The sequence below is a fragment of the Trichomycterus rosablanca genome, chromosome 3 (genome assembly GCF_030014385.1).
Source record: "Trichomycterus rosablanca isolate fTriRos1 chromosome 3, fTriRos1.hap1, whole genome shotgun sequence".
NCBI classification, from domain to species: domain Eukaryota; kingdom Metazoa; phylum Chordata; class Actinopteri; order Siluriformes; family Trichomycteridae; genus Trichomycterus; species Trichomycterus rosablanca.
The window spans coordinates 54,769,262-54,796,055 of record NC_085990.1 but is presented as its reverse complement, the minus strand read 5'-3'; the positions used below and the strand labels follow the sequence as shown (position 1 = coordinate 54,796,055).

At 41.3% G+C, this 26,794-nt stretch overlaps 1 protein-coding gene and 1 pseudogene across 1 annotated transcript in view; one reads left to right on the top strand and one right to left on the bottom strand.

The window, feature by feature from the left end:
• LOC134309987 (NACHT, LRR and PYD domains-containing protein 3-like) overlaps window positions 1–26,112 on the bottom strand; it is a 93,672-nt gene extending 67,560 nt beyond the window's left edge. Inside the window, exons 1-2 of the mRNA XM_062991495.1 lie at window positions 26,063–26,112; window positions 20,255–20,318 (exon numbers count right to left, since the gene is read on the bottom strand). Of these exons, the coding sequence (XP_062847565.1) occupies window positions 20,255–20,318; window positions 26,063–26,112 (114 nt within the window). The remainder of the gene's footprint in view (window positions 1–20,254; window positions 20,319–26,062) is intronic.
• The window catches only part of LOC134309986 (NACHT, LRR and PYD domains-containing protein 3-like), a 152,688-nt pseudogene that overhangs the window by 106,515 nt on the left and 19,379 nt on the right, over window positions 1–26,794 (top strand).

Sequence of the window (26,794 nt, the reverse complement as noted above, 5' to 3'; positions counted from 1 at the left end):
CGGGGTTTGATTAGACCCCGAAGGTAGCTTGGGGCTGGTCCATTTTTGGCTTTGTAGGCGAGCGTCAGTGTTTTAAACTGAATGCGTGCAGCTACAGGAAGCCAGTGAAGAGAACGCAGCAGTGGGGTGATGTGGCAGTGTTTACGTTGGTTAAAGACCAGACGGGCAGCTGCATTTTGAATGAGCTGTAAGGGTTTAATAGTGGACATGGGAGCTCCTGCCAGGAGTGAGTTGCAGTAGTCCAACCGAGAGATTACAAGTGATTGCACCAGAATCTGGGTAGCTTCTCTGGAGAGAAATGGACGAATCTTCCTGATGTTGTACAGGAGGAATCGGCACGATTTCGTCATGTTGGTTATATAAGGAGAGAAGGTCAGCTGGTTATCCAGGACAACACCAAGACTTCTTACCTTATCAGATGGTCTAATCTGGAAGTAATCCAGAGAGATGACTAGGTCCTGGGTTGGAGACTGATCTCCAGGAATGAGCAACATCTCTGTCTTGCTGGGATTAAGTTTTAGATGATGAGCCGACATCCATTGTGAGATATCTCGCAGACATGCTGAGATGCGAGCTGAGACTTGCGTGTCTGAAGGAGGAAATGACAGAACAAGCTGAGTGTCATCTGCATAGGAGTGGTAGGAGAAGCCATGGGAGGCTATGACCTTACCCAGAGAGCGGGTGTAGATAGAGAAGAGAAGTGGGCCAAGTACAGAGCCCTGAGGAACACCGGTTGAGAGAGTGCATGGGGTAGATATGGATGCCCTCCATGACACTTGGTAGGAGTGCCCTTCCAGGTAGGAGGCCATCCATTGCCATGCTGAACCTGTTACTCCAAGGTTGGAGAGAGTGGTCAGGAGAATGCTGTGATTCACTGTGTCGAAGGCTGCAGAGAGGTCAAGAAGAATGAGGACAGATGACAGTTTGGCTGCTTTGGCTGCATGAAGCCTCTCCGTAACAGCTACAAGTGCTGTTTCTGTAGAATGTGCTGCCTTGAAGCCAGACTGGTACGGATCGTGGAGGTCATTCTGAGTGAGAAAGGCAGATAGTTGGTTATAGACAGCACGTTCAAGAATTTTGGATAGAAAAGAGAGGAGTGAGACAGGTCTGTAGTTGTTAATGTATGTAGTGTCTAGTGTAGGTTTCTTAAGAAGGGGAATTACCTGAGCCTTCTTAAAAGCAGTAGGGACAACACCTGATGTCAGGGAGTTGTTGATGATGGGTGTGATGAGGGGAATTAGGTCCTGTGAGATGTCTTTGAGGATGGTGGATGGTATAGGGTCAAGTGTGCATGTAGTGGGATTGCTGGATGAGAGGAGCTGTGTAACCTCATCCATGGTGAGTGGGGTGAAGCTGGTGAGTGTGTTGGTGGGTTGAGGGTCAGTTGAAAGTGGGTCAGTCGGAGAGAAGGATTGATTGATTTTGTCAATCTTGTCCTGGAAGAATGTTGAAAAGTCAGTAGCAGTAAGAGAGGCAGATGGGGGAGGAGGAGGAGGGTTCAGAAGAGAGGAAAATATAGCATGAAGCTTACGTGGGTCAGCAGCAGATTGTTCAAGCTTGGCTTTGTAAAAAGATGTTTTTGCAGCAGTCACATCAGATGAGAACCTGGACAGCAGATCGTGGTAGGAGTGGAGATCAACACCAAGCTTAGATTTCCTCCACTTTCTCTCAGCTGCCCTCAATTCTCTTCTGTTGCTGCGCAATGCATCTGAAAGCCAAGGAGCAGGGTGAGAAGGTTTTCCTCGTTTGAGGGTAGGAGGACAGAGCTGATCGAGGGATGTTGAAAGAGAAGAAAGTAGAGTATTAGTTGCAGAGTTGAGTGGAAGGGTAGCAAGAATGTCAGGGTTAGGTAGTGAAGTTAGGATGTTGGAGATCAGCAGGGAGGGAGATAAAGAGTGAAGATTGGGGCGTGTTGTAAGGGTGAAAGTGTGGTTGGAGGTAGGAAGAGTTGGGAGACAGAGAGAGAAGGACACAAAGTGATGATCGGAGAGGTGCAGTGGGGTGACAGTGAGGTCCAGAACAGAAGCTGGACGGCTGAAGACCAGGTCCAGAAGATTGCCTCCTTTGTGTGTCGGAGGGCTGTGATTAAAGAGGAGGTCGAAAGATGAAAGAAGAGGAAGAAAACAGGAGGACTGAAGTGAAGGGAGATTAAAGTCACCAAGAAGAGTCAGAGGAGTTCCATCTGAAGGGAAGAAACTGAGAAGAACATCCAGCTCTTCTATGAAGTCTCCCAGTGCGCCAGGTGGTCTGTAAATGACAAGAATAGAACTCTTAGCCAAATTTGACCCATTCCTAGCTGAGCACCTCCAAAGGTTTGGAGGTAAGGGAAAAGGTTCTGTGTCCTACTTATCATCGACAGTGTGTGAAGAATTTATCGATTTGATGGGACAGAGAACAAAGCAGGCAATTGTTAATGAGATCAAAGAATCAAAATACTTCTCTGATATAGTTGACTCCACTCCAGACCTTGCTCATGTGGACCAACTTACTTTTATTTTCAGGTTTGTTAATAATGACGGACATGTAGTCGAGCGTTTTCTAGCTTTTGAGCCTATTGAAAACCATAGTGGGGACAGTTTGGCAGAGTGTGTTGTTGCTATGGTGGAGAATCTGGGCCTAGACTTATCCAACTGTAGGGGCCAGTCATTTGATAATGCAAGTAACATGTCGGAAAAGTACAATGGAGTCCAAGCTCATCTTAAACAAAGAAACCCTTTGATTTGTTATGTCCCCTGTGCAGCACATTTACTGAATTTAGTTGGTGTCAATGCTGTTGACAGTAGCCCAGAAGCTGGACGTTTTTTTGACTTTGTACAGGCAATGTACACATTTTGTGCATCATCTACACACAGGTGGGGAAAGGTTTTCCGTGATACTGATATCAAACTCACACTGAAATCACTGTCAGGTACTCGATGGAGCGCACGAGCTGAGTCAACTAAGGCTCTTTGGAAATATTATGCACAACTGAGAGAGGCATTGAATGATATGTCTAAAGATATGGAGGAGAAATGTGTAACTCGAAGTGAAGCCTCTGCACTCTGTGACAAATTGGACAAGTTGGAGATGGCCTTCATGGCATACTTCTGGGACACAATACTACAGAGGTTCCAAGCCACAAGACTGCAGCTGCAGAAGCATGATAATGACATACGTATGTACAGCTACACAACTTCTCTTGTCTTTACGAGACTTTGTGGCAGCACAGAGAGATAACTTTGAGGTGTTTGAAGGGGCAGCTTTAAATTTCACTACTGCTGTCTCCCAAGAGTACAGGCATGACCTCCAGCGTACAAAGAAGCGCAAAATTATGTCTGATGATAGTGCAGAGCCAGGTGTAGCATTTAACGGAAAGGACAAGTTTCGGATCGAAACTTTCAATGTCATCATTGACAAACTTGTGTCCTGTCTCAACCACCGTTTGAATACATACACACACTTAACTGAGCTATTTGATGTTCTTTTCATGCCTGACAATATGTCCAACAGTGAGCTCACTTTAAAGGCTAACTCACTCGCTGCAGCATATCCTTCAGATCTGAACATGAGCCTGGCAGATGAATTGATACAATACAAATCATTCATAACAGAAAAAGAAAAATGCCCTAGTAAAATGCCCAGGGGCCCAGACTATCCTTAATCCGTCCTTGGGGTCGGGTTGTGCCAGTTTCTCGGCCCTTGGCGGACCATTCATTCTATTATAAGAGGGACGGGCTCCCCGCTCCCGAGCTCGCTGTTTGAGCCGGGAATCTACAGTGCCGTGAAAAAGTATTTGCCCCCTTACAGATTTCTTTGTTTTTTGCTTTTTTGTCATTCTTACATTTTTCAGATTATCAAACAAATTTCAACATCAGACAAAGAGAACCTGAGTAAATACAAAATGCAGTTTTTAAATGATGATTTCATTTATTAAGGGAAAAAAGCTATCAAAACCAACCTGACCCTATGTGAAAAAGTAATTGCCCCCTAAACCTAATTACTGGTTGTGCCACCCTTGGCAGCACTCTTCTTTTTAATTGTTTTAATTCAGCCACATTGGAGGGTTTTTCAGCATGAACGGCCTGTGAACGGCCACAGCATCTCAATCGGATTCAAGTCTGGACTTTGACTAGGCCACTCCAAAACCTTCATTTTGTTTCTTTTTTAGCGATTCAGAGGTTGACTTGCTGGTGTGTTTCGGATCTTTGTCCTGCTGCAGAACCTAAGTACGCTTGAGCTGAAGGTCACGAACTGATGGCCAGACATTCTCCTTCAGGATTTTCTGGTAGAGAGCAGAATTCATGGTTCCATCAATTACAGCAAGTCGTCCAGGTCCTGAAGCAGCAAAGCAGCCCCAGACCATCACACTACCACCACCACATTTCACTGTGGGTATGATGTTATTTTTCTGAAATGCTGTGTTAGTATTACGCCAGATGTAACGGGACGCACACCTTCCACAAATGCACAAGTTCCACTTTTGTCTCATCAGGCCACAGAATATTTTCCCAAAAGTCTTGGGGATTATCAAGATGTTTTTTGGCAAATGTGAGATGGGCCTTTGTGTTCTTTTTGGTCAGCAGTGGTTTTCACCTTGGAACTCTCCCATTGATCCCATTTTTGCCCCCCAGTCTCTATCTTATTGTTGAATCATGAACACTGACCTTAACTGAGGTGAATGAGGCCTGCAGACCTCCTGGATGAGTCGTCGATGCACTCTTGGAGTAATTTTGGTAGGCCAGCCAGTCATGGGAAGGTTCACCACTGTTCCATGTTTTCTCCATTTATGGATAATAGCTCTCACTGTGGTTCGCTGGTGTCCCAAAGCCTTAGAAATGGCTTTGTAACCTTTTCCAGACTGATAGATGTCAATGACTTTGTTTTTCATCTGTTATTGAATTTCTTCAGATCGGGGCATAATGTGTTCTTTTAGCTACTTCATGTTGTCAGACAGGTTATATTTAAGTGATTTCTTGATTCTACAGGTCTGGCAGTAATCAGGCCTGGGTGTGGCTAGTGAAATTGAACCCAGCTTTCCCAAAATTGTGGTTAATCACAGTTAATTCATGAAGGGGGGCGCAATTACTTCACATAGTGCCAGGTTGGTTTGGATAGCTTTTTTCCCTTAATGAATGAAATCATCATTTAAAAACTGCTTTTTTTATTTACTTAGGTTATGTTTGTCTGTTATTCAAATTTGTTTGATAATCTGAAACATTTAAGTGTGACAAATGTACACAAACAAAAGAAATCTGTAAGGGGGCAAATACTTTTTCACAGCACTGTATGCGAGTGGCAAGCTGGTAGAATGACCTATGCGAGGAGGGGAGATCGCGAGTGGCCAACTTGTCTTTTAGTTTCTCCCCGAGACCGCGATGGAAAATAGCCATGAGAGCTTCTTCGTCCCACCCACACTTGGCAGCCAGTGTTTAACCCCCCGAGTTAATTCAAGCAGACGGGGCCTTGCCGGCCTCCCTCCCTGTGGGTTAAAAAATGAGAGTATTAACGAAGGCACGCTCTGAGGAGAATTCGCTAGTATTATTCTCCCAAAGAGTGGTGGCCCATTCAGGGGTCTACCCGTATGAAGGGAGATAATAAAGGCCACTTTAGAGCGCTTGGTAGGAAATCGAGAGGGCTGCTGCTCAAAAATCAGGGAACACTGTAGGGGAAGCCTCGACACTGTTTGGCGTCCCCCGCAAAACATTAGAGGCTTACCCACTGAGGATGTCCCGGGGCGAACAGGAGACTGGACTATGTTATCAAAGCCAGTATTAGATGGCGGTATGGCTTGAGACAAATCCAGCCAGGCGCTGAGCCAATTCGTTCAGTGCCAGCTCGTGGTGTAGAACGTTGGCTACCGGTGGGGAACCCGCTGGATCCATCTTACTGGTCGCACCTTTCTGTTATGATGAAAGGAGTCGGACCCAAAATGCAGATTTTAGTTGCGAGAGCAACTACGTTTTTTAACAGAAAAAAAGACATGAACACAAAATAAACAAAGAACAAAAACAAGAAACAAAAGGATCGGAGAAGTTCCGATCTCACCGCCGGGTGGCGTTGACTCGAGCGGAACCTGAAAATGAAACAGAAATCAAAACAGTAACTTAACACATGAGCCTCGAACCGAGGACGCTGGCTTTGCGAAGGAGAAGCAACTCTGCAAGAAAGCAACGAGAAAAGTTAAAAAGTAAACACAGGGCAGATTCGAACCGGTGTCGTCCTGACCCAAGGCAAGCGCTCTAAGCACTACCCTATTCCAGAGCTAGGAAATACCCTGGCTTGACAGGAAATGAAGCTGCCTAATGTGGTAGCTCCAGCTAGCGGTTAGCCTCCTGCTAACAACGCAGAGAGGAAACCAGCACTAACGAAAACAAAAGGCAGCGCGAGGGCTGCGTAACAGTCACACCGAACTATCCCTATCGGAAAGTAAAAGAAACCCTTGCTACCTCGGCCTTTCGACCTACACACCTGACCATCCTCGTAACGCGCGGGCCCTGGCCCTAAAAACAGTGAGAGGTTAACGCAGCAATGCGACAAAGAAACAAAAGGTGTGACAACCTGCAGCCACACTAACTCTGCTTAAATAGGGCAGGGTCAGCTGCAGGCTGTCAGCACCAATTAGAGTGTTTAGTATTTAAGGGTTTGTTAGCTGAGATTCTGTAACGCCGGCGACACTGGGAACCAGACCTTGGTTCACCAGTCCTCGCGAACATATTTACATTATTTCTTATGGGAAAAACAGGTTTAACTAACAGACGTTTTGACTTAAGAACAGCCCTTTGGAACCAATTAAATTTGTAAGTCAAGGGTCTACTGTATATTGACCAACAGATTAAGTGTATTTTTTTATAAAGTTACTCATTGGTACAACAGTGAAACATTTTTACCATGTTTGTTATATTAAAATATAATAATTTTACTCATACAACATACTCAGGTATGCTTTTAATACTATGTTCTGTATTTTTACTTTGCATGTAATTATTGGATTTCACACATTTACAGCATTTAGCAGACGCTTTTATCCAAAGCGACTTACACAATGAGCAATTGAGGGTTAAGGGCCTTGCTCAGGGACCCAACAGTGGCAACTTGGTGGTGGCGGGGCTTGAACCGGCAACCTTCTGTTCACTAGTCCAGTACCTTAACCACTGAGCTATCACTGCCCCTTTTCACACGATTCTGTAATTATACTTGTAAAAAACTCACTACATAAATATTTATTCAGTGTTCTTGTTCTTGTAATGAACATGTTAAAATACAATTTAGTGTATTGTAAAGTGACTAAAGCTCACAATAAAGCTAAACCGTTTATTTAAAATACCGTCAGTACTACAGATCAAACTGACCCAAACTGAGCAGATTTTAAAAACATTCACTTCAACAACAAACTTTACATGGCTAGATACAAAGGAATCTTAAGCTCTTAGGGTGTGTATTACTACACATGGCATTATGGTGCTGCGGTAAATCACGCTGTTACATAAGAACCAGGGGCGTAACTACCAGGGGTACAGGGGTGGCAGGTGCACTGGGGCCCATGGCGAGCGAAGGATGGGGGTAGACTCCACGACATGAACTCAACCCTCCACCGCACTGCCCCCCATTGGCTGCACTCGCCAGGTCGTTATTATATCACAATATTTTTGTTAGGTAAAATGTTCAAATAATTAAAAGACAATAAAATATCAGAATACATGTAATTAAAATAGACAGTGAGTGCACAGCAAGGAATTTTAGGAATCTGTGTAACTAACCTGCTTGACGATACTAGAAAGCACGCGCATGAACTTCTGAGTGAGTACCTTCAATTCATTCTGATCAGCTATCAGCATACAGCTTCATATATATATGAAATTTGTTTAGGGGGCCCAAAATGTTTTTTGCACTGGGGCCCATGAGCTCCTAGTTACGCCACTGATAAGAACTGAGATGTTAAACTTGTGCGTTCAACCTCATGTCTGCCAAAAATCTCAAACCCATTTAACACTAGCTTGACTGAAAATCTGAGATTCTGAGGACAAACTCCTCCTTCTACACAACCATTAGAGCGCTATCAGTCCTCTTTTGTCATGCACATGCTAGCAGATAACACACTATTCAACCCACCCCCAACTAATCTATGATTCTGTCTCTTGCTAGCCTTCATGGTCAAACAAAAGTTTGTACCACCGTTTTCAAATAGTTTCATATATAGTAGTTTTCAAATAGTATTCATATATACATACATATATGTACAGGGGTTGGACAAAATCAGGGGTTGGCCCATTCAGGGGTCTACCCGTATGAAGGGAGATAATAAAGGCCACTTTAGAGCGCTTGGTAGGAAATCGAGAGGGCTGCTGCTCAAAAATCAGGGAACACTGTAGGGGAAGCCTCGACACTGTTTGGCGTCCCCCGCAAAACATTAGAGGCTTACCCACTGAGGATGTCCCGGGGCGAACAGGAGACTGGACTATGTTATCAAAGCCAGTATTAGATGGCGGTATGGCTTGAGACAAATCCAGCCAGGCGCTGAGCCAATTCGTTCAGTGCCAGCTCGTGGTGTAGAACGTTGGCTACCGGTGGGGAACCCGCTGGATCCATCTTACTGGTCGCACCTTTCTGTTATGATGAAAGGAGTCGGACCCAAAATGCAGATTTTAGTTGCGAGAGCAACTACGTTTTTTAACAGAAAAAAAGACATGAACACAAAATAAACAAAGAACAAAAACAAGAAACAAAAGGATCGGAGAAGTTCCGATCTCACCGCCGGGTGGCGTTGACTCGAGCGGAACCTGAAAATGAAACAGAAATCAAAACAGTAACTTAACACATGAGCCTCGAACCGAGGACGCTGGCTTTGCGAAGGAGAAGCAACTCTGCAAGAAAGCAACGAGAAAAGTTAAAAAGTAAACACAGGGCAGATTCGAACCGGTGTCGTCCTGACCCAAGGCAAGCGCTCTAAGCACTACCCTATTCCAGAGCTAGGAAATACCCTGGCTTGACAGGAAATGAAGCTGCCTAATGTGGTAGCTCCAGCTAGCGGTTAGCCTCCTGCTAACAACGCAGAGAGGAAACCAGCACTAACGAAAACAAAAGGCAGCGCGAGGGCTGCGTAACAGTCACACCGAACTATCCCTATCGGAAAGTAAAAGAAACCCTTGCTACCTCGGCCTTTCGACCTACACACCTGACCATCCTCGTAACGCGCGGGCCCTGGCCCTAAAAACGGTGAGAGGTTAACGCAGCAATGCGACAAAGAAACAAAAGGTGTGACAACCTGCAGCCACACTAACTCTGCTTAAATAGGGCAGGGTCAGCTGCAGGCTGTCAGCACCAATTAGAGTGTTTAGTATTTAAGGGTTTGTTAGCTGAGATTCTGTAACGCCGGCGACACTGGGAACCAGACCTTGGTTCACCAGTCCTCGCGAACATATTTACATTATTTCTTATGGGAAAAACAGGTTTAACTAACAGACGTTTTGACTTAAGAACAGCCCTTTGGAACCAATTAAATTTGTAAGTCAAGGGTCTACTGTATATTGACCAACAGATTAAGTGTATTTTTTTATAAAGTTACTCATTGGTACAACAGTGAAACATTTTTACCATGTTTGTTATATTAAAATATAATAATTTTACTCATACAACATACTCAGGTATGCTTTTAATACTATGTTCTGTATTTTTACTTTGCATGTAATTATTGGATTTCACACATTTACCAGACGCTTTTATCCAAAGCGACTTACACAATGAGCAATTGAGGGTTAAGGGCCTTGCTCAGGGACCCAACAGTGGCAACTTGGTGGTGGCGGGGCTTGAACCGGCAACCTTCTGTTCACTAGTCCAGTACCTTAACCACTGAGCTATCACTGCCCCTTTTCACACGATTCTGTAATTATACTTGTAAAAAACTCACTACATAAATATTTATTCAGTGTTCTTGTTCTTGTAATGAACATGTTAAAATACAATTTAGTGTATTGTAAAGTGACTAAAGCTCACAATAAAGCTAAACCGTTTATTTAAAATACCGTCAGTACTACAGATCAAACTGACCCAAACTGAGCAGATTTTAAAAACATTCACTTCAACAACAAACTTTACATGGCTAGATACAAAGGAATCTTAAGCTCTTAGGGTGTGTATTACTACACATGGCATTATGGTGCTGCGGTAAATCACGCTGTTACATAAGAACCAGGGGCGTAACTACCAGGGGTACAGGGGTGGCAGGTGCACTGGGGCCCATGGCGAGCGAAGGATGGGGGTAGACTCCACGACATGAACTCAACCCTCCACCGCACTGCCCCCCATTGGCTGCACTCGCCAGGTCGTTATTATATCACAATATTTTTGTTAGGTAAAATGTTCAAATAATTAAAAGACAATAAAATATCAGAATACATGTAATTAAAATAGACAGTGAGTGCACAGCAAGGAATTTTAGGAATCTGTGTAACTAACCTGCTTGACGATACTAGAAAGCACGCGCATGAACTTCTGAGTGAGTACCTTCAATTCATTCTGATCAGCTATCAGCATACAGCTTCATATACAGTGTATCACAAAAGTGAGTACACCCCTCACATTTCTGCAGATATTTAAGTATATCTATTCATGGGACAACACTGACAAAATGACACTTTGACACAATGAAAAGTAGTCTGTGTGCAGCTTATATAACAGTGTAAATTTATTCTTCCCTCAAAATAACTCAATATACAGCCATTAATGTCTAAACCACCGGCAACAAAAGTGAGTACACCCCTAAGAGACTACACCCCTAAATGTCCAAATTGAGCACTGCTTGTCATTTTCCCTCCAAAATGTCATGTGATTTGTTAGTGTTACTAGGTCTCAGGTGTGCATAGGGAGCAGGTGTGTTCAATTTAGTAGTACAGCTCTCACACTCTCTCATACTGGTCACTGAAAGTTCCAACATGGCACCTCATGGCAAAGAACTCTCTGAGGATCTTAAAAGACGAATTGTTGCGCTACATGAAGATGGCCAAGGCTACAAGAAGATTGCCAACACCCTGAAACTGAGCTGCAGCACAGTGGCCAAGATCATCCAGCGTTTTAAAAGAGCAGGGTCCACTCAGAACAGACCTCGCGTTGGTCGTCCAAAGAAGCTGAGTGCACGTGCTCAGCGTCACATCCAACTGCTGTCTTTGAAAGATAGGCGCAGGAGTGCTGTCAGCATTGCTGCAGAGATTGAAAAGGTGGGGGGTCAGCCTGTCAGTGCTCAGACCATACGCCGCACACTACATCAAATTGGTCTGCATGGCTGTCACCCCAGAAGGAAGCCTCTTCTGAAGTCTCTACACAAGAAAGCCCGCAAACAGTTTGCTGAAGACATGTCAACAAAGGACATGGATTACTGGAACCATGTCCTATGGTCTGATGAGACCAAGATTAATTTGTTTGGTTCAGATGGTCTCAAGCATGTGTGGTGGCAATCAGGTGAGGAGTACAAAGATAAGTGTGTCATGCCTACAGTCAAGCATGGTGGTGGGAATGCCATGGTCTGGGGCTGCATGAGTGCAGCAGGTGTTGGGGAGTTACATTTCATTGAGGGACACATGAACTCCAATATGTACTGTGAAATACTGAAGCAGAGCATGATCCCCTCCCTCCAGAAACTGGGTCGCAGGGCAGTGTTCCAGCATGATAATGACCCCAAACACACCTCTAAGACGACCACTGCTTTATTGAAGAGGCTGAGGGTAAAGGTGATGGACTGGCCAAGCATGTCTCCAGACCTAAACCCAATAGAACATCTTTGGGGCATCCTCAAGCGGAAGGTGGAGGAGCGCAAAGTCTCGAATATTCGCCAGCTCCGTGATGTCGTCATGGAGGAGTGGAAAAGCATTCCAGTGGCAACCTGTGAAGCTCTGGTAAACTCCATGCCCAGGAGAGTTAAGGCAGTTCTGGGAAATAATGGTGGCCACACAAAATATTGACCCTTCAGGAACTTTCACTAAGGGGTGTACTCACTTTTGTTGCCGGTGGTTTAGACATTAATGGCTGTATATTGAGTTATTTTGAGGGATGAATAAATTTACACTGTTATATAAGCTGCACACAGACTACTTTTCATTGTGTCAAAGTGTCATTTTGTCAGTGTTGTCCCATGAAAAGATATACTTAAATATCTGCAGAAATGTGAGGGGTGTACTCACTTTTGTGATACACTGTATATATGAAATTTGTTTAGGGGGCCCAAAATGTTTTTTGCACTGGGGCCCATGAGCTCCTAGTTACGCCACTGATAAGAACTGATATGTTAAACTTGTGCGTTCAACCTCATGTCTGCCAAAAATCTCAAACCCATTTAACACTAGCTTGACTGAAAATCTGAGATTCTGAGGACAAACTCCTCCTTCTACACAACCATTAGAGCGCTATCAGTCCTCTTTTGTCATGCACATGCTAGCAGATAACACACTATTCAACCCACCCCCAACTAATCTATGATTCTGTCTCTTGCTAGCCTTCATGGTCAAACAAAAGTTTGTACCACCGTTTTCAAATAGTTTCATATATAGTAGTTTTCAAATAGTATTCATATATACATACATATATGTACAGGGGTTGGACAAAATCAGGGGTTGGCCCATTCAGGGGTCTACCCGTATGAAGGGAGATAATAAAGGCCACTTTAGAGCGCTTGGTAGGAAATCGAGAGGGCTGCTGCTCAAAAATCAGGGAACACTGTAGGGGAAGCCTCGACACTGTTTGGCGTCCCCCGCAAAACATTAGAGGCTTACCCACTGAGGATGTCCCGGGGCGAACAGGAGACTGGACTATGTTATCAAAGCCAGTATTAGATGGCGGTATGGCTTGAGACAAATCCAGCCAGGCGCTGAGCCAATTCGTTCAGTGCCAGCTCGTGGTGTAGAACGTTGGCTACCGGTGGGGAACCCGCTGGATCCATCTTACTGGTCGCACCTTTCTGTTATGATGAAAGGAGTCGGACCCAAAATGCAGATTTTAGTTGCGAGAGCAACTACGTTTTTTAACAGAAAAAAAGACATGAACACAAAATAAACAAAGAACAAAAACAAGAAACAAAAGGATCGGAGAAGTTCCGATCTCACCGCCGGGTGGCGTTGACTCGAGCGGAACCTGAAAATGAAACAGAAATCAAAACAGTAACTTAACACATGAGCCTCGAACCGAGGACGCTGGCTTTGCGAAGGAGAAGCAACTCTGCAAGAAAGCAACGAGAAAAGTTAAAAAGTAAACACAGGGCAGATTCGAACCGGTGTCGTCCTGACCCAAGGCAAGCGCTCTAAGCACTACCCTATTCCAGAGCTAGGAAATACCCTGGCTTGACAGGAAATGAAGCTGCCTAATGTGGTAGCTCCAGCTAGCGGTTAGCCTCCTGCTAACAACGCAGAGAGGAAACCAGCACTAACGAAAACAAAAGGCAGCGCGAGGGCTGCGTAACAGTCACACCGAACTATCCCTATCGGAAAGTAAAAGAAACCCTTGCTACCTCGGCCTTTCGACCTACACACCTGACCATCCTCGTAACGCGCGGGCCCTGGCCCTAAAAACGGTGAGAGGTTAACGCAGCAATGCGACAAAGAAACAAAAGGTGTGACAACCTGCAGCCACACTAACTCTGCTTAAATAGGGCAGGGTCAGCTGCAGGCTGTCAGCACCAATTAGAGTGTTTAGTATTTAAGGGTTTGTTAGCTGAGATTCTGTAACGCCGGCGACACTGGGAACCAGACCTTGGTTCACCAGTCCTCGCGAACATATTTACATTATTTCTTATGGGAAAAACAGGTTTAACTAACAGACGTTTTGACTTAAGAACAGCCCTTTGGAACCAATTAAATTTGTAAGTCAAGGGTCTACTGTATATTGACCAACAGATTAAGTGTATTTTTTTATAAAGTTACTCATTGGTACAACAGTGAAACATTTTTACCATGTTTGTTATATTAAAATATAATAATTTTACTCATACAACATACTCAGGTATGCTTTTAATACTATGTTCTGTATTTTTACTTTGCATGTAATTATTGGATTTCACACATTTACAGCATTTAGCAGACGCTTTTATCCAAAGCGACTTACACAATGAGCAATTGAGGGTTAAGGGCCTTGCTCAGGGACCCAACAGTGGCAACTTGGTGGTGGCGGGGCTTGAACCGGCAACCTTCTGTTCACTAGTCCAGTACCTTAACCACTGAGCTATCACTGCCCCTTTTCACACGATTCTGTAATTATACTTGTAAAAAACTCACTACATAAATATTTATTCAGTGTTCTTGTTCTTGTAATGAACATGTTAAAATACAATTTAGTGTATTGTAAAGTGACTAAAGCTCACAATAAAGCTAAACCGTTTATTTAAAATACCGTCAGTACTACAGATCAAACTGACCCAAACTGAGCAGATTTTAAAAACATTCACTTCAACAACAAACTTTACATGGCTAGATACAAAGGAATCTTAAGCTCTTAGGGTGTGTATTACTACACATGGCATTATGGTGCTGCGGTAAATCACGCTGTTACATAAGAACCAGGGGCGTAACTACCAGGGGTACAGGGGTGGCAGGTGCACTGGGGCCCATGGCGAGCGAAGGATGGGGGTAGACTCCACGACATGAACTCAACCCTCCACCGCACTGCCCCCCATTGGCTGCACTCGCCAGGTCGTTATTATATCACAATATTTTTGTTAGGTAAAATGTTCAAATAATTAAAAGACAATAAAATATCAGAATACATGTAATTAAAATAGACAGTGAGTGCACAGCAAGGAATTTTAGGAATCTGTGTAACTAACCTGCTTGACGATACTAGAAAGCACGCGCATGAACTTCTGAGTGAGTACCTTCAATTCATTCTGATCAGCTATCAGCATACAGCTTCATATATATATGAAATTTGTTTAGGGGGCCCAAAATGTTTTTTGCACTGGGGCCCATGAGCTCCTAGTTACGCCACTGATAAGAACTGATATGTTAAACTTGTGCGTTCAACCTCATGTCTGCCAAAAATCTCAAACCCATTTAACACTAGCTTGACTGAAAATCTGAGATTCTGAGGACAAACTCCTCCTTCTACACAACCATTAGAGCGCTATCAGTCCTCTTTTGTCATGCACATGCTAGCAGATAACACACTATTCAACCCACCCCCAACTAATCTATGATTCTGTCTCTTGCTAGCCTTCATGGTCAAACAAAAGTTTGTACCACCGTTTTCAAATAGTTTCATATATAGTAGTTTTCAAATAGTATTCATATATACATACATATATGTACAGGGGTTGGACAAAATAACTGAAACACCTGGTTTTAGACCACAATAATTTATTAGTATGGTGTAGGGCCTCCTTTTGCGGCCAATACAGCGTCAATTCGTCTTGGAAATGACATATACAAGTCCTGCACAGTGGTCAGAGGGATTTTAAGCCATTCTTCTTGCAGGATAGTGGCCAGGTCACTACGTGATGCTGGTGGAGGAAAACGTTTCCTGACTCGCTTCTCCAAAACACCCCAAAGTGGCTCAATAATATTTAGATCTGGTGACTGTGCAGGCCATGGGAGATGTTCAACTTCACTTTCATGTTCATCAAACCAATCTTTCACCAGTCTTGCTGTGTGTATAGGTGCATTGTCATCCTGATACACAGCACCGCCATTGGATGCACATGGTCCTCCAGAATGGTTCGGTAGTCCTTGGCAGTGACACGCCCATCTAGCACAAGTATTGGGCCAAGGGAATGCCATGATATGGCAGCCCAAACCATCACTGATCCACCCCCATGCTTCACTCTGGGCATGCAACAGTCTGGGTGGTACGCTTCTTTGGGGCTTCTCCACACCGTAACTCTCCCGGATGTGGGGAAAACAGTAAAGGTGGACTCATCAGAGAACAATACATGTTTCACATTGTCCACAGCCCAAGATTTGCGCTCCTTGCACCATTGAAACCGACGTTTGGCATTGGCACGAGTGACCAAAGGTTTGGCTATAGCAGCCCGGCCGTGTATATTGACCCTGTGGAGCTCCCGACGGACAGTTCTGGTGGAAACAGGAAAGTTGAGGTGCACATTTAATTCTGCCGTGATTTGGGCAGCCGTGGTTTTATGTTTTTTGGATACAATCCGGGTTAGCACCCGAACATCCCTTTCAGACAGCTTCCTCTTGCGTCCACAGTTAATCCTGTTGGATGTGGTTTGTCCTTCTTGGTGGTATGCTGACATTACCCTGGATACCGTGGCTCTTGATACATCACATAACCCGGGCCAGTGATAGCTCAGTGGTTGCCCCGGTTCAAGCCCCGCCACCACCAAGTTGCCACTGTTGGGTCCCTGAGCAAGGCCCTTAACCCTCAATTGCTCATCGTGTTCCGCTCATTGTGTAAGTCGCTTTGGATAAAAGCGTTTGCTAAATGCTAAAAATGTAAATGTAAATGTAAATCACAAAGACTTGCTGTCTTGGTCACAGATGCGCCAGCAAGATGTTCACCAACAATTTGTCCTCTTTTGAACTCTGGTATGTCACCCATAATGTTGTGTGCATTGCAATATTTTGAGCAAAACTGTGCTCTTACCCTGCTAATTGAACCTTCACACTCTGCTCTTACTGGTGCAATGTGCAATTAATGAAGATTGGCCACCAGACTGGTCCAATTTAGCCATGACCCTCCCACACTAAAATGACAGGTGTTTCAGTTTCATTGTCCAACCCCTGTATATATATACATATATACAGCGGGGAAAATAAGTATTGAACGCATCAACACTTTCCTCAGTAAATATATTTCTGATGAGGCTATTGACATGAAATTTTCACCAAATGTTGGTAACAACCCAAGAAATCCACACATACAAAGAAGTCAAAACAAATAAGTCCAAAAATTAAGTTATGTGTAATAAAGTGGAATGACACAGGGAAAAGGTATTGAACACGCTTACTGAAATGTATTTAATACTTAGTAGAAAAGCTGTATCTGCTAATTCCAGGTCTTTTCTGAAGCTCTCCGCGAGTGGTCCTTGGCTTTTGGACAACTCTTCTGACTATTCAAGAAGACTTCTGTCAGAAATCTTGCAAGGAGCAGGGGCCGGTTTATGGTGATATGATGTTCTTTTCACTTCCGGATAGTGGCCCCAACGGTGCTCACTGGAACATTTAGAAGTTTAGAAATACGTCGGTAACCAATACCATCAGTATGCTTTGCAACAATATGGTTGCGAAAGTCTTGTAAGATCTATTTGCTATTACCCAACATGAGATGCTTCTTGTGTGACACCTTGGTAATGAGAAACCTTTTTATAGGCCATCAATTAGGACTAAACCAGCTGATATTAATTTGCACTGATAGGGGCAGGATTGCTTTGTAAATACTGACAGATTTCAGCTGGTGTTTTGGATTTCCATGCTTTTTTGCACCTCATTTTCTTTATGTGTTCAATAAATTTTCCCCTGTGTCATTCCACTTTATTACACAAAACTTAATTTTTGGACTTGTGTGTGGATTACTTGGGTTGTTACCATGTCAGTAGTCCCATCAGAAATATATTTACTGAGAAAGCACTGTTGATGCGTTCAATACTTATATATATATACATATATATATATATATATACACACACACACACACACACACACACATATATACAGTATATATATATATATATATATATATATATATATATATATATATATATATATATATATATATATATATACACACACACACACACACACACACACATACATTATATATATATATATATATATATATATATATATATATATATATATATATATTTATATATATAAAGTATATAGAATTGAACATGAAGTATATAGAGTAAGAGATGCATATATGTGTAAATCAGAGATGGAGATCAGAGAAGAAGTTAATGTAAATGACTGCCGTTAATCATTTTCTAATTGCTGATGTTACCCATACCACACATGTAGTACACACATTTACTCCTCCAACGTGAAATTATTTACAACTATTTGCATGGCTGTAGTCCTGTTCTTATGATTCTGAATAAAAGCAGACACACAGATGAGAACAGATCATTTTCATTTTCCTGCTATCCTGTGTGGAGCTAACGGAAACACAATGGCACACAAGAGGACCTATACTCCTTTGCAAGTGTTGGAGTTACTGAATGCTATTGATGACTGCGTGTCAGATGGAGGAGAGGTACTAACTTTGGATGAAGTAGCTCATTCTGACAACGAGTTCAGCTCAGAACTGTCGACAGATGGGGATGGCAATGGTAAATCCGATGAAGAGCTTTGCAGCCCTCCCAGAAAGAAACGTTTGGGAGCAGAGAACAAGACACCTATACCAAGCTTGAAAGCAAAGGACGGGACAGTTTGGGAGACGGTAGATGCTAAACTCCTTCTGCAGAATGAATTCAGCACAGATGTTACTTTCCATGAGAGAGCAGGACCCACAGAGTATGCCAAGGTAATGTTACTGTTTGTGAGCCTTTTCTTGTGTTTATAAATATTATTTTCCATTTTTCCAAATTGCTTGTGTACGTTTTTTCTTTGTATTATTTCAGATAAATCTAATTTGTTGTCACATGTAATACAATTTAAGCCAAGCAAAGTGCAGTAAAATACAAGTTATATGTAATTAACATTTTAAAATTTTCTTTTCTTTTGTGCAGCGGAGGATAACGAGTAGACTCCAGAGCTTTCTGTGTTTGTTCAGCATGGAGATGCTCCGGATCATCACAGACTGCACCGTCCACGAAGCCCGGAGAACAAACGAATGCTGGAGCCTTTCTGTCAGTGAGCTGATGGCCTTCATAGCAGTTCTGTTTCTTCGAGCAACGCTCTGCCCAATTGGTGCGATGATAGAGTCTTGGTCTGAAAATTATGCCGTGCCTGCAATCAAGGAGACGATGTGCCGTGACCGCTACAAAGAAATCATGCGGTATTTGCGGTTTGACAACAAAGACACCCGTGCTGAACGTGTGAAGACCGACAGATTCGCTGCAGTTTCGGACATCTGGCAAAGTTTCATATGTAACTGTCATCTGTGTTACGTACCGGGACAACACATTACTGTCGACGAGCAGCTGTTTCCCACCAAGGTCCGCTGTCCATTCACGCAGTACATCTCAACTAAGCCTGATAAATTTGGCATAAAGTTCTGGATTGCTGCAGACTTGGAGACGAAGTATATGTGCAACGCCATTCCATATTTAGGAAAGGACCCCAGTCGTCCCAAGGGTGAAAGACTGTCTGAGAATGTCGTCATGAAGCTCATGGAAAAGCAACATCCGTCGCCTGTTCCTGGAAAGACGACGCAGTGTCAGGTGCAGACGCTCTGCACTAGAAACCGCAGCACAAAACAGTGTGGAGTTTGCAACAAGTACACCTGTCGCAAATGTAGAACTGAGAAAAACTGGGTGTGTAATAAGTGTGAATAACATGTATAGCTACAATTACACACACACATACACACACACATATATATATAGTACCTATAGTTTTGTTAAAACATTAAATAAACAAAAAAAAAAACTAAATTGCAATGTGTCTATTGCTTTTGTACGATTTTTTTCCTGCGAATATTATTTTAAATAAATCTTGCTCACAGAGGGGCAGAGGGGGATGAGAGGTGTTTGTGTGTAGACAGGATGTGGGTCATTACCATGATAATGGGGTACTAAATGGCTCACAACAGGGGAGCGGGGGATCGAGAGGCAAATGTGTCTTGAGCAAAAAAGCGCAACTGTAGTCATTCTAGTGTTAAAACAAGAGATTATGACCCCTTTTGTATTATTTTTGTACAATTAAAGTATAATAAGTACAAACATGGTTTAGTGCACTGTGGTATATCAAAGATTAGTATACTTTTTTCACCAGGGTAATCAGCCTCTTTTCAGTGTAACTAATATTTGTTTACTTAGGATTCCTTTGGCCTTTGATTCCTTTGATTATGTTCAGTTACTGCTCTCGGATCTAGAATCAGCTTGGTGATGAGTCTGTGTACCATCTTTCTTCATCACCCATTACATTTATGAAATATATACTTTACATAACAAATACATTTCTTTCACATTTTCATTTTAAGAGCTGATTAAACACAAATAAATTACGACCTTTTTCCATCAATGGTGCCAATAATTTTGGAGCTGACTGTAGAAGACTTTAACTGTTGACTAAGCATCACATCACTGATACTAGTATCACTGGAAATTTCTGCAACATTCAGAAGTTTTGTAGACGTGCCTAATCAGACAGAAGTTCCACACAGAGACTCAGATACACACCTTAAATACTGAATCCACCTCATTTCTGCTGCTTCTTTCTGATTTCTTTAATTTCTCTTGGTGTCTGTAAACAATCAAAGCATTAAGTTTAACATAAATAATACAACATTTTCACAGCAAATAGCAATAAAGATCCAAAAGCTGTTTAACATCATCATACTGCCATCCAATCAGAAAATGTCATCTTAGGAAACAACAAATCAAGTTAACCCCTTCGCTGTCCTGGGCCAGTATTCTAGATTCTGCGTTATATCTGTAAACTGTGATATCATCAACATATCATTGCTGGGTACTGTTTGAAAGCTTAAATGTTTACTTTTTAGCAATGTGCATGGTTTTTGTAATATACATATATTTTTTTTATAAATTACCCCAAAATAGCAACATTGGGGACGTATATAAAAATATTAATATTTTATTTTTTTATAACGCGACTTTTGGAAAAAATATTAACAAAATACTAATTAAATAAACAGGAAAACTCTAATAATCATGATAAAATAGGATATTACATTTCTAATGCACTAATTTCAATAAGCACCCTAAAAACAACAATAAAATAAAACATTTGCAAAAGCCGATTTGTTTGTTTACTCCATGCGTAACTGCCATTATGACTCAAACACAACCTCAACACCAAAAGGTCCACAAAGGTACATACCTTACTTTCTCTTCTTTTAACTGATGCCAAATTTATATCGCCTTGTTGTTCTGTAATTAATTAATTCACTATTTTGTGTGATTTGTCCATGAAGGTACTGACATGCTATAAAATGAAAAAATGTTTTCCTGTACGGAACATGGTGAAATGCTTATCATTGGAAAGCTGAGGCTCTGAGCAATCCAATGACATGTCAATCAAATCTGTAAACCAATCAGGGAGCACAAAATGCCGTTGTGTAAAGCAATTTGTGTGCTTGAAGAGCGCATTCAAAATATTGTACGGAGAAAAGTGCGTCAGTGTACAGAGTTCAGTGAGCAAAAGCAAAGCGGAAAATTTGTTCTGTGATTCACATTATTTTATACACAAAATATAACACAAGCAAAGGAAAAAGTTTTTGAAAGTGCAGAAGAAGTATTAGCTGAATTGGAACGACTGGAAGAAGAAGAATTTAAGGTGTCCGAAGAAATCAATTATTATTCGTTTGAAGAAGACAGAAAAGATGCTATTGTTGACTAGTAAGTAAATGTTTATTTTGATACCAAATTTACATTTGTTGTTGAATTGAGAAGTAACCCATTATTTTAGTAAGGTAAAAATGCCAAATGTAAAAAATGTAAATACAAAATCGACATGCTAATGCTAAGATCTGTCATTGTAGGCCCATGAGGAAGAAAAAGAAGAAGATATACTTTGTCATATATAAATATACAGTTATACAGTACAATGAAATTCTTTCTTCACATATCCCAGCTTGTTTTGGAAGCTGGGGTCAGAGCGCAGGATCAGCCATCTTACAGTGCCCCTGGAGCAGACAGGGTTAAGGGCCTTGCTCAAGGACCCAACAGTGGCTGCATGGCAGAGCCTGGATTTGAACCGCCAATCTACCGGTTGATAGACTTTTTAATTCCGTTACACTAACTAGACAGCTTATTCACTATCCACTAGGCTACCACTGTCCCATGTCTATTATATTGTTATATTGTTATATTATTATATCGTTCATTTTTTATTATTGTGTATTGTAATTAGTACAGGCTCAAAGTAACATGTAGCAGTATCTATTACAATTATTACACAATAGATTCAAATGACTACATTATTGTTTTCCAAGTTTTATGATTCTTTCAAAAGACTAGATTGTTGTTTCCAAGTGTTATGATTCTAAGAACTCTAAGGGTGTGTTGGAAAAGCTAGTGATCGCTCTACATAGACGCATTTTACGTCATCCTACGTGCGCTCCCGAGAAGGAGGCTGTTTGAAATCTTAGATGCCTTAATAAGCTGTCTAGTTAGTGTAATGGAGTTAAAAAGTTATAATATTAGTACCCTTATTTTGATTAATTCTATCAAAATTATTTGTTTAGAGTTAATTTGTTTCTATTATACTATACTATTATACTATACTATTATACTAACTATACTACTATACTATACTATTATACTATGATATTATACTATACTATTATAATACACTATTGCTATTTGTTTTCTTATTTTCTAAAAATAACAGGTTGTATTATTCACATACGTTTTATATGTTGGAATGTGTTTTAATGGACTACAATTCCCTGCTTTACACGCGCGCAACTGCAAAGCTTCTCAAATTGTCCCTTAACGCTTTCCTTATTCCAGTGGCGCGTTGTACATTGCTGGAGGTAAGCAGTGTTAAAAAGCTCTGTGAATTATTTTATATTTTAAAAGGGACATATGTACTTCTAAAGTGGATTATTACAAACATGATCCATAATATCAGTCAGAGTACCTAACCGGTGTGTTTTTGTCAAATATTAGCGCATTGCTACTTTAATTCCCAGATTTTTTTTTTTTTTGCGCCAGTCGCATTTCACTAAGGAATGAGTTACAAAATGCGCTTAATCTCATCTTTCTTTTACTTTTATAGAGCTTGTGCAGTTGCAGAAAACAGTCTGAATAAAGGATTGTATATGTGTGTATGCAGGTATGTTGTCATTTGTCCTAAAATAAGTTATAAAATGTAAATCTGTTCAGTGAAGCTTCGGAAAAAAAAAAAAAAAAACTCTCTCTCTACTAGTCAAAGTTATTTATCCACTATACGATCACAAACAATTGTCAAATAATTGCGCCTATATCGTTGTGCATTTTTTATTATTATTATTTTCTTTCTTGGAAGAACCGAGTGTATAATTACCATAAAGATTGTTCATGTGAACTAGTCTTTACCAGTGGCGCGTTGTACATGGCTGGAGAGCTTGTGCAGTTGCAGAATACAGTCTGAATTAAGGATTGTATGTGTGTGTATGCAGGTATGCGAGTGTAATAAAGACAGAGAGAGGGATCATTGTGTTCATCTTTTGATTGCATTAGAGCAGTGAAGACCATTACATGGGTGATTCATCATTAAAAACAAGCAGAGACCCGTTACATTAGGCATCTTAAAATTAAAAAAACAAGAGCGAGGCATCTCTTCTCTCACAGAAAAATAAAAAAAAACCTGGCTGACGATGCGGAGAATTATTTTCAAACATAAATAAATTATTATTGATTTTTAACTTGTATAAACTTGCACAAGTGTTTTTATTTGCAAGTTCGGGCTTGTCAGCGAATGTAACTGTTTTCGGTACACGGAGGGAGATGTTAGGTGACATGCTAACGCGCTGTGCCACCCCATCCCATTGGTTTGAATGGCAAGATGCTAACTGTTAGCTTAGTAAGCGAAACCCAACGGAATCGCTGTCTAAGTAGTGCGTTCGAATAACCTGACTTATAAGTCATTGACTTATTAGAATCCTCTCTACTGAGGCAGCTGCCTGTGTAGCCAGTAAGACAGCAAGGCAGCTCACTAGGTTTTCGAACTCACACTAAGAATTTTGTTACAACTATGCATTTATTACTAAAACGTAAGCTGTATTTTGTGTTTTATAATACACTTCCTGGCCAAAAAAAGATCACACACTCTAATATTTGGTTGTAGCGCCTTTAGCTTTGATTACGACACGCATTCACTGTGGCATTGTTTCCACAAGCTTCTGCAATTTCACAACATTTATTTCTGTCCAGAGTTGCATTAATTTTTCCCCAAGATCTTGTGTTGATGATGGGAGATTTGGACCACTGCACAAAGTCTTCTCCAGCACATCCCAAAGATTTAGGTCTGGACTCTGTGGTGGCAATCCATGTGTGAAAATGACGTCTCATGCTCCCTGAACCACTCTTTCACAATTTGAGTCCGATGAATCCTGGCATTGTCATCTTGGAATATGCCTGTGCCATCAGGGAAGAAAAAATCCATTGATGGAATAACCTGGTGGTTCAGTACATTCAGGTAGTCAGCTGACCTCATTCTTTGGGCACATAACGTTGCTGAACCTAGACCTGACCAACTGCAGCGACCGCAGATCATAGCACTGCCCCCACAGGCTTGTACAGTAGGCACTGGGCATGATGAATGCATCAGTTCAGCCGCCTCTCTTCTTACCCTGATGCGCCCATCACTCTGGAACAGGGTAAATCTGGACTCATCAGACCACATGACCTTCTTCCATTGCTCCAGAGTCCAATCTTTATGCTCCCTAGCCTCACTGACAAGTGGTTTTCTTAAGGCTACACAGCTGTTTAGTCCCAATCCCTTGAGTTCCCTTCACATTGTGTGTGGAAATGCTCTTACTTTCACTATTAAACATCCCTGTAGTTTCAGCTTCTCCTTAGATGTTTTCTCTGCTTGATGCCAATAATTTGACCCTTCTGAAACAGATGAACATCTTTTCCACGACCACAGGACGTGTCTTTCCACATGGTTGTTGAGAAGCTACTCACTGCATCAGTTAGGGTTAAATAACTTGTTGCCAGCTGAAACATAATCACCCATGCAGTAATTATCCAATGGGAGGCTCCTACCTATTTGCTTAGTTAAATCCAGGTGGTGACTTTTTTTTGGCAAGGCAGTGTAGCAAATATGAGGAGTCATATGAAGTTTGGGTGCCAGCTGTACAGACAAAGAGAAAGAGCCGTTTTTCCCCACCGCTCCCTGAATCCACATCCAAAGCCATCTTCACAGTTCCACAAAGTACAGTGACCTCTGTCAAAGGGATGCCAAGTACTTCATTCACCCCCCTTCCAACCAAACAAAAAACCAGGTCATCTGCAACACATGCAAAGAGGCAGACAAAAGGACGGTCCCTCTTTGGGGTACCACAAAAACCTGTAAATATTTGTACCCAAAAATGTAAATAGATATTGTAAATAGTTTTGGGTTCATTATATTTTTTCTATAACAATTTTGATCATTCTTCATAAAATTTGTTTTGCTTATCTTTTAATAAAGGAGAAATAACAAGTAATTGTTTTGTTTTATTTTTGGAAAACAGATTATAAAACTTTTGTAACATAGGTACCTAAATACAATGAATTATATGGAATTCAGAGGTTGTTTCTAGTGTAAAAAGGCTAAAAAAGCACTCAGAAAAGCTAAAAGGAAATTTGGAGAGGATATGCCAGGGTCATACAATTAGTATTTACACTAAGGTATATAGAACTGGACCTAAATTAATTATATGTTGTCACCATAAAATACAGATCATTTATTTTTTGCATTATACAGTAGTTTGTTTTTTCATAATATAGTATATTCCTACTTATACTCACTATAACTTTGGATTTAATAAATGTAAATAGCTGTTTTTTTTCCCTGATAATTTATATTTATAATAATGGGGTTTTCAGTCATATTAAACTATACATTTTCTAATATCATATGTACTTTCTGAATAAAAAGCATTCAAGTTTGGGTATGCCATTCAGGCGGAAAATGCACAAAAATAGGCTGGACAGCCAAGGGGTGAATTAATTGAATCAGGTGGGACTGGGAGTAAAGAACAGAATAGAAAATATATGCTGACCTCAGATCAGTAGAAGAATTTCTTTTTCTGAAGAGTATGGGACTGACCATTGACCGATCACTCTTCATAGACACACAGCTGGATTCAGGTGAGTCTGAGCTTTTACTTTCCACTGACCTAAAGCACAGAAGAACGTGGTAATGAAAATAGGTAGCAATTTAGAGCTGTTTAGAGCTTTTTTTAAAAAGGTAAAATCTAAAGAAATAATCTCTATATTTGGGATTCAGGAATATCAGTTTTTTAGAGTCACATTTCCTGAAATGATCGTTACCTCAGACCAGTAGAACGCTCTCTGTCACTGAACATTGGTGGATCATACATTGACCAATTACTCTTCATGGACACACTGCTGGGTTCAGGTGAGTCTGATCTCTCACCCTGAATCAGACTAAAACAAGAACAAAACATAAAGAATTTCTGTTTTGCAGATTTTCTGTTATATAAAGAATTTATTTTCTTCTCTCTTTAATAATCTGCTGGCATCACTGTGAAGATTAAATACAAACTACAAAGTGAGTCTAATAAACCACCAACATGTCCAACATCAATCCTATTATTTATATCAGCACTGCACCACAAATCGGTTTCATATAAGATAAAATTTCACGGACCGGCGGGGACAGGAGGATTTAAAATAGAATAAAATCACAAATGAGCTTTTTTCGCTGCAACGAGACACTGCTTCCACCTGGGGGAGATATGAGATAATAAACACCCGTGTGTTGGAAATGGAAGCAGTGTTTTCATTGTTGATGTAACGGCTCTAATTATTTATTCTTTCTGTGTGGCCCAGTAATAAATATGCCGCGGCCCGGTTGTTGGGGACCACTGATTTATATCACAGAATATTTGGAGAACTATAAACTTAAAATCCCCTATTTGCTTTATTCTATTCTCATTATACATTGTCATAATTAACATATTACTGGTATGAAATAGTTGTATTTCATACAAAGCCAGATTTCATATGGTACCTTGAAACTCAACGTCAATTGGTTATGGG